The following is an 8,716-nucleotide window of genomic DNA, read 5'->3' as shown; positions in this document are numbered from 1 at the left end:
AAAAAAAAAAAAAAAAAGACCCAGGGTAGTGAGCTCTTCAGGAGGACTGTACACAGATCCCTCCACCCTGCACATGGAGGAGCAGGCAGCCCCGTGAGACCGGCGCCCCCCCCCCCGGGAACTTCCTGAACCCCTACGATGTCGCCTCTGGAATCGTTTTGGTGAGGAAGCGTGTGTGCTTGCAAGTCCAGAGCCAAGGGAGAGCGAAATGGAGGTTTCCTGTTAGGCCAAGCGTGAGGTGTCTGCCCACCCCGAGTGAGCAGCCAGGCGATGACAGAATTGTGGTGTCTTAGGTCAGGCTCATGTCTTTGTAAAGATAAACTTGTGGGCAGCGTTTCAGAGGCTGGGGAAGAAAAGAAGAAACCGTCGAATTACACAGTGTCTTGGTCCATTCCTGCTGCTATGACAAAAATACCTGAAACAGGAGAGCTGGGCATGGCGGTACACACCTGTAGTCCCAGCTGCTTGGGAGGCCGAGGTGGAAGGATCACCTGAGCCCAGGAGTTCAACATTAGCCTGGGAAACATAGCGAGACCCCGTCTCAGAAAAAAAGAAAGTGCAAAATACTTTAGGCGGGGTGATTTATAAAGAATAGAGATGTATTTCTCACAGTTCTGGAGACTGGGAAGCCCGAGATCAAGATGTTGGCAGGCTTAGCGCCTGGTGAGGGCTGCTCTCTGCTTCATGAATGGTGCCTCTTGCTGCATCTTCACGTGGCAGAAGGGACCAATGGGCTCCCTCAAGCCCTTCTGTGAGGAACTAACCCCATTCGTGAGGTGGGCCCTCATGGCTTCCTGAAAGGCCCTGCTTCTTCATGCTGTCACACTGGGAATTAAGTTCCACGTGAATCTTGGGGGGGCGTCAAGCTCAGACCATAGCACATAGCCTCATGCATCCTGTCTCCAGCCCCACTGGCCCTGTGTGGACCGGCAGCCACAGAAGCTTCCTCCCAGCTTTCTCGTAGTGTATGGCTCACTCTGAACCTTGCAGGAGCAGAGGCGAGGCCCCGGGGAATTGCCAAGCCCTGGTTATTACAGAACGTGTCTCCAGGGTTGAGCCTACCAACCCCAGAAAGTTCCAGCTGGTGCAGAGCACACAGGTCTCCTCCGGAGAGGGAGAGGCCAAAGGAGAGGTGAGGAATCCCTGGGTCAAAAAGAAACGGGGCTCCTAGGCTGTAGTGTCCCCTTGAACGCCAAGGGGGTGGCCCCCTTTCTGCTCTTTGGAGGAGTTCCCAGGATCTGAGCTTAGCATGGTTTTCCCATGAAGGAAGGAAAGTGGAGTCTCTTTCCTGTCCCTTCATGGTTTTATATGTCTGTACTTATGATTTTAGTTTTGAATCATTTCAGATATAAAGTATAGCAAGTATTAAAACAGATGCCTATCTACCCACTTTGAAAACAAATATCAACATTGTGACCTTAAAGAAATGAAGTGGAGCCGAGCTCCGTGGCTCAGCCTGTAATCCCACGCTTTGGGAGGCTGAGGTGAGTGGATTGCCTGAGCCCGCGAGTTCGAGACCCGCCTGGGCAGCGAGACCTCATCTCTACAATAAATCAAAAAATCAGCCGGGCGTGGTAGCGCACGCCTGTAATTCCGGCTACTCAGAAGGCTGAGGCGGAAGGATCGCCGGAGCCCAGCAGGTCGAGGCTGCGGTGGCCAGGAGCAGCCACTGCACTCCAGTCTGGGTGACAGAGTGAGACTGCAACTCAAAAAAAAAGAAATGAAGTGGGCCAGGCAGGGTGCAGGGTGGCTCAAGCCTGTAATCCCAGCACTTTGGAAGACTTAGGTGAGAGGACTGCCTGAGCCCACAGGTTCAAGAGCAGCCTGGGCAACTTTGCAAGACCTCACCTCTACAATAAATCAAAAACTTAAAAAAAAATAGCTGGATGTGGTAGCGCTTGCCTGTCGTTCCAGCTTCTTGGAAGGCTGAGGCGGAAGGATCGCCCGAGCCCAGCAAGTCGGCGCTTGGGTGGCTGTGAGCATGCCACTGCACTCCAGCCTGGGCGATGGAGTGAGACTCCAACTCAAAAAAAATAAAGAAATGAAAGAAATGCAGTGGCAGGGTGTGGTGGTTTATGCCTAAAATTTCAGGCCAGGAGTTCAAGTCCAGCCTGGACAACATAGTGAGGCTCCCTCTCTACAAAAAAATAACAAAGTTAGCTGGGCGTGGTGACACATGCCAGCTACTCCAGAGGCTGAGGTGAGAAAATTGCCACTGCACTCCAGCCTGCATGACAGAACAACACCCTGTCCCAGTAAAAGAGGAAAAAGAAAGGGAGGAGGGAAGGAAAGAAGAAAGGAGGAGGGAGGGAGGATGATGAAGCATTTCAAATCCAACCAGAGAAAATGGAAAGGCGCTGCTGGGGGTGATGAGGAGGGAGTTGGGGGAGGCAGCCTGAGGCAGCAGGACCTGGCTTGAGTGATAAAAACCTAGTTGTGCCAGCCTCACGTGAGTCTCATCTGCCCCTGCGGAACTGGTGGGCAGAGGTTGTGTCTGCATGTTAGGGATGAGTATTAGCCACCGTGTTCAGACCAACCCCTGGGTGTGGTGGCTCCAGACCTGTGTTTGGAAGGTGAGCTGCTTGATTGTTTTTAAACACAATGGTAGGCCAGGTGTGGTGGCTCACACCTGTAATCCCACCACTCCGGGAGACTGAGGCGGGAGGATTGCTTAAGCCCAGGAGTTCGAGAACAGCCTGGGCAACATAGTGAGACCTCATGTCTACAAAAAAACCCCAAAATAGGCCGAGTGTGATGGCATGTGCCCATGGTCCCAGCTGCTTGGGAGGCTGAGGCAGAAGGATCACCTGAGCCCAGGAGGTCAAGGCTGCAGTGAGCTGTGATCGTGCCACTGCACTCCAGTCTGGGCGACAGAGTGAGACTCCAACTCAAAAAAAAACAAAAAAAAACCTAATGTGAGCCACCTCACCCAGCCAAAGGGGCTTCCCTTTTACCTTACCAGGTGTGGATACCCAGCCACCTCCATGCGAAGCCCAGCAACATAGAAGCCTGGAGGTTGTGAAGCTGGTTGGTCCACAGGGGTCTCAATCCCAGATGTTCTGCCCATACCCACTCCCCTTACTAGAAACCAGAGTGTCTCATCAGAAGGTCTAGAGACATGGGCACCAGAGGCAGGGGCTGGCCGTGTGGTGGGGAGATGGCCAGGACGCGCTGGGCCACCAGTGGCAGCCTAGTCTCCAGGACGCAGACAAGCATGTGAGAGCAGCCTGAGTAGGGGCCTGGCAGGCTTCCATACTTGCCCGCGGATGTGTGTGGGACTTTCTGGGCAGGGAGTATCTGTATGAAACCTGGGGAGGAAGGCTTGTGCCCAGGAGCCCCAGGGCATAGTGTGGACACAGGTGTGTTTGGAGCAGGCGTGTGAAGCAGAAGCTGGGAGGTACGAGCCGAGACATCAGGTCACATGAGGCCTCTGGGCACCAGGATTGGGGAGAGGTCTTTCCAAGGAAGCAGAGGGGCCTCGGAAGGCTGTGAGCAACCAGTTGTGTGCCCAGCAGGCTCAGGACGGGACACCTGGCTCTCCTGTTGGCCCGTGCTGGTGGAAGGAACCGTGCTCCTGGGTGGTACAGACAGCCAGAGGTCTGAGTGCAGAAATGTTCCAGACCCCTGCTGGAGCTGACGTGGGCAGGCAGACAGTCACATGCATTCCTGTCCTTGGGGAGAGAAGGGCTGCATGGGCCAGGGCCCACCATAACTCTAGTAGGACTTCAGAGCCTAAGAGACACAGGTGACCATCTACGGGAAACACCCCACAGCCTCCGTGTCCAGGAGGCCACATTGGGCTCCTCATGGGTCCACTGTTGTCTGTGGTAGTAGTGATTGGCCCAGGACCGGTTAACTCCTTTGACCTGGACTGTGGCCAGGGTGAAAAGATGGGCTGGGCTTGACAGAGCCCTGTCCTCTGGGATTTGACTAAGAAAACAACACGGGGAAACTGAGTCAGGAACAGGAACTGTGGGAACCGAAGTGGAAAGTGCCCCAGAGCAGGGCTGTGATGGCCATGTTAGGAGGGACATGTTCAGGATGCTGGTGGCCAGCTTGGACTGACCCCGGGCCTGCTGCCCGTGAGAGAAGGACCCTGCGTGCCTGATCTGTTTCTGGTTCCTGGTTGCTGGGTCCCAGCAGTGGCTGCTGACAGCTTTCTCCATGGCTAGCCTGCTCCTGTCATCCCGCTATTGTACCCAGGTCACTGCAGCTGAGGAGCCCATCTGCCCACCCTTGGCTTCTCATATGCATGTTGCCTGCCAGAGGTGCTGACTGGGAACACTCTTGACTGGGCGGTGTTTAGTCTAGGGGAATCTACAGAATTTTTTTTTTTTAAGTTGGAGTCCCACTCCATCGCCCAGGCTGGAGTGCAGTGGCACACTCACAGCCACCACAGTGTCGACCTGCTGGGCTCTGGTGATCCTTCTGCCTCAGCCTTCCACGTAGCTAGAACTAGAGGTGTGCGCTACCACGCCTGGCTAATTTTTTTGACTTATCGTAGACACGAAGTCTCACCAAGCTTCTCCGGCTGGTCTTGAACTCATGGGCTCAGACAGTCCACTCACCTCGGCCTCCCAAAGTGCTGGGATTACAGGCTGAGCCACCGAGCCCGGCCTACAGAATTATTTTAAGTCTTGACCTTCCCTGAGGCTGGGACTCCCATCCATCTTGACGGAGGCCCCTCCCTCATCTCGGGGGCGCTTTCCTTACCTCCTGCAAGACAGCGGCTTCAGCCGACTGGGGCGCACCTGTCTTGGAGCCCCCTTCTCTCCCCATGGGGTGGCAGCTCCGGGAAACCCCGCGGGGGGAGCAGCCCCCTGTGATGACCCCTGGCTGTCAGCTCCGGTCCTGGCAGAAGTCTGCTTCACATACTCACCCACCTTTCTCCTATCTGCGCTCTGTAAGCACAAACCCTGCATGAAAGCCCTTCTGGGAGCCCTTTTCTCAGCCAGACACCAGGAGTAAATTATTAAGGCTGTCTATGTGGCGCTGGTAACCCTTGCACGCCCTCCAAAGGGGCCGTCAGCATCTTTATCCACAGGTGCAGTGGCAGAGGGGCAGAGAGCCAGGGTTTTGGCCCAGGACAGAGTGAAGACAGGCAGCCAGGTCTGTCGAATGGCCTGCTTGCTCTCCTGACCCCTCAGTGTTCTGTGGAGAAGGGAGGAGCTGCCTGCTTTGGGCACCGCAAGTAGTGGTGGGTGGAGCCCTTGGCAGGGTCATTCTGGCTCATCCACAATTGTACCACCAACACCTGCGCGTGCCTCTTCCCCCATGAGAGAGGGAGAGGTCTGGAGGCTTTGGCGCTGCCCCTGCTGTAGGCCAGCAGCACCCAGCGGTGGGCCAACCCTCCCTCTTCCTTCTCACAGCTTGTGAACCGGCTCATGTACTCGGGCAGCGCGGACAGGACCGTCAAGTGCTGGCTGGCAGACACGGGGGAGCATGTGCGCACGTTCGCAGCCCACAGACGCAGCGTGAGCGCCCTCAAGTACCACGCGGGCACCTGTAAGTGACCTGTTCCCACCCTGCCCATGCCACCCCAGCCTGGCTTTTCCTCTCTGCTTCTTTACTTCCTGTGCGGTTTTCCCTCATGGAGACTTGACTTCCGGTCAGGATTGTCAGTGCCCAACGGCAGCAACTGTTCCTTCTCCACAGACCAGCTCCTCCAGCTGTTTCGCAAAGAAGGTCCCAGCAAGGGTCTGGGGACTCCTCCCCACTTTTACTCTACAAAAACGTGTGATACATGAATGTTTGCAGGTCCGAGGGTCAAAAGGTCCTTCTCAAGGGCACTTTCTAATTCTCCATGTGACACTCACTTAATCCAGCCAGATTCGAGGACCACATGGGTTTGGCTTCGCTTGGCCTCAGCTTTGACTACAGATACGAGAAAACCAAGCAACTGTGGTTTAAGTGAGGTGGTGGTTTATTTACCTCTCAGGTAGAAGTCGCGAGGCTGGCAGTTTGGGCCGGCATGGGTGGCCCCACAAAGTCATCAGGTACCCAGACTCTTTCCATCACTTTGCTTCGCCATCCTTAGCACATGCCATCTATCTTTAGGGACGCCTCACCTCATGGTTCAGGGTAGCTGCTGGAGCTCCAGCCATCATGTCACGTTTTAGCCAGGCAAGAAGAAGAGGAGGGAAGGGCCAAAGGATGCCTCTTCTAGCCGAGTTGACCTCTTTAAGCGCTTCCCTGGAAGCATCACCCCAAGGCTTCTGCATACCTCTCTATGACCACTCTGTCTGCCAGAGGGACCAGATAAGGTCTTTTATTTGAGGACATTGCTGCCAAAATGGAATCGGGGTTATCTGGGAAAGAAAGAGGGCAGAATGGCTTGTTGGGCAGGCAAAGAGCCGTCTGTTCCACGGGTCTCAAATTCTCCTACATCCAGGCCCTCTGGCCTCTGTCCATCTGACTCCACACCCCACACATGTTTACAGCCCAGACACATCCAGAAAGCAGACACCGTGTGAGGAACAGCCCCAGCCCCACCACGCTCCACGGGACTGTGGCTCCGCGGTTCCTGAGTCTCTTCCCAGCACGGTCCCCAGTTCAAGCGCTGCCATCAGCCCTCCCCGCCCTCCCCTTCTTTTCACACGACCGTCCACAGCAGCCAGTCCCACCTTGCGACCTGGCCCTGAGAGTGTCTTCCCCACCCTGGGAGGGGCGAGACGGAGTCGGGAAAGAGTCACAGTGGAAAATTCAGGTTGACTTCACAGCAAAGGTGTGAGATGAAGACAGGATGTGGATCTCTGAAATTAGAGCCCGGCATGCCCTGGGGATTTAGGTGTCTGACAGGAAAAATTATTTTTTCTTTCTTCCTGCGCCCAGGCCTGGAAGTGTGACGATGGCTCTGCTCCCAACCCTGGGGCCGCCAACAGAACACGAAGAGCGCCCCACGCTCAGAGGCTGCCGCGGGTGGCCGCCCAGAGCGACCCCTGTTGGCAGCAGCCGGCACTAGATCCTCAGGGGAAGCTGGTTTCCCGGACCCTGCCTGTGGCCCGCGGTTACCAAGCTCCCTGCTTGGTTTTTCCTGACAAGGCTACAGGAGGCTCAGACTTCATTCCTGACCCCCTTCCCGCCCACAGGAAGCCCAGCAGCCGCACTGGGCTTTCAGGGCCACGTAGGGGGTGGGGGAGGCAGGAAAGTTGCTGACCAGACCCAGAAACGAAACTTCCCCTGCAGGGCCTGGGTGAAGGAAGGAAGCAGGGTAAGGAATAGATAACGCAAGGCCAGGGAGCCACCCAGAGAGGGGCTGGGGTGCTGGCCTTGGCTGATCCTGCGGCTGCGGCAGCGTTTGCGGCCAGGGCTAGGGTCCGCACTCATGGAGGGTTCTTGCTGCAAGCGCCTGCGAGCCTCCGCCCCGGAGGTGTCGGGGTGGGGGGTGAACCCCCACAAAGCGCCCTCGACCAGTGACTAGTGAGAATGGATGGATGGATACGTAGCCTAGTGTCCTTCCCCCCCCCGGGTGGCTCGGCGCCTTCTTCCCGGTGCCCCCGGCAAGATTGGGCCCCAGTGGCTGCCTCCCCTGTCCCCCATCCCCCATTCCCCTGTGGGTGCTTCCTGGAACGCCTGCCAAGTGAACTGCTGGCAGCAAGCCCTCGTGTCAGGACTGGCTTCTGAGAGCCCAGCCTGACAAGTGAGCGCCTCTAGTCAGCACCCTCAGTGTGGTCCCCTGAGGGTAGCAGCGATGGCACTGGAAGGAGTTAGGGATCCACATTCTCAGGCCCCACCTGCTAAGTCAGAAACTCTGGGAGGGGGCCCAGCAATCTGTTGTCTCCACAAGTTCTCCAAGGAACTCTGATGCACTTTGAAGTTGGAACACAATCAGAGGAAGTCATAATGTAGAGAAAACCCCAAGGAGAGATGGAACCGTGGGGAAGACAGGACTGAGGCTCCTGCCCGGTGTCCACAGGGGCATGGCCTTGAACCTTAGAGGGCCTGGGTTTTTGTTTCCAGCGCCAAGTCCGTCTCTGAGGAGAGGGAGGATGAGGCTGCTCTGGCTGTGGGTAGAGGGGAAGAGCCCTCGGAGCTGGCAGTGTCCTCAGGCAGAGGCTTCTGAGCCTTGGAAAACACCAGGTGGAGAAGCCAGCTTTACCAGATGGCCTGGGGGTGGGGACCTGGGCCCAGGAGATGTCCAGGAGGGGCAGGCCACCTGGAGGGACAGTGCAGGCTGACCTGAAGCTCAAGGAAGGCGTGACAGCCACAGGTCCTGCACAGGCATTGGCAGAGCCCGGAGAGCCCCTGTGGCGCTCAGTGTTCTCCCAGGAACCACAGAACGTGGCAGCATAACTAAGGTGACCCCTGGTTTCCCAGGGGGCTCCTCTCCACACCGCACTTGAACCTTAGGATGTCCCCGGGAGGCAGGCGGATGAGGAAACCGAGTTCTGGAGTTGCCACAGGTCACACTGCTCTCCCTTCTCCGTCCCCGCGTTCTGGGAGAAGGTGGCTGGGTGGCCGGCGGCGGAGGCCCAGTGTGCCCCTGTGTGTCCACAGTGTTCACGGGCAGCGGGGACGCCTGCGCCCGGGCCTTCGACGCCCAGTCGGGCGTGCTGCAGAGGGTGTTCCGGGGCCACGCCTTCGTCATCAATTGCATCCAGGTAGGAGGCGTCCCGTGCCCGGCCCTCGGCGGCTGGGCGGGGGAGGCGGGGCGTGCCGCCCGCGGGAGGTGCAGGGCCCCGCCCAGGGGCAGCCTTTGGGGATGCGGTGGGGCCGC

General features: G+C 57.2%; 1 protein-coding gene across 1 annotated transcript in view; it reads left to right on the top strand.

Moving 5' to 3' along the window:
* The window catches only part of WDR86 (WD repeat domain 86), a 35,994-nt gene that overhangs the window by 24,250 nt on the left and 3,028 nt on the right, over positions 1-8,716 (top strand). Inside the window, exons 4-5 of the mRNA XM_008072710.2 lie at positions 5,370-5,505; positions 8,497-8,600. Of these exons, the coding sequence (XP_008070901.2) occupies positions 5,370-5,505; positions 8,497-8,600 (240 nt within the window). The remainder of the gene's footprint in view (positions 1-5,369; positions 5,506-8,496; positions 8,601-8,716) is intronic.

Source organism: Carlito syrichta, unplaced genomic scaffold (assembly GCF_000164805.1).
Source record: "Carlito syrichta isolate Samal-C Ts95f unplaced genomic scaffold, Tarsius_syrichta-2.0.1 Scaffold315400, whole genome shotgun sequence".
NCBI classification, from domain to species: Eukaryota; Metazoa; Chordata; class Mammalia; order Primates; family Tarsiidae; genus Carlito; species Carlito syrichta.
The sequence above is the reverse complement of the archived record's forward strand: the minus strand, read 5'-3'. Positions and strand labels throughout refer to the sequence as shown.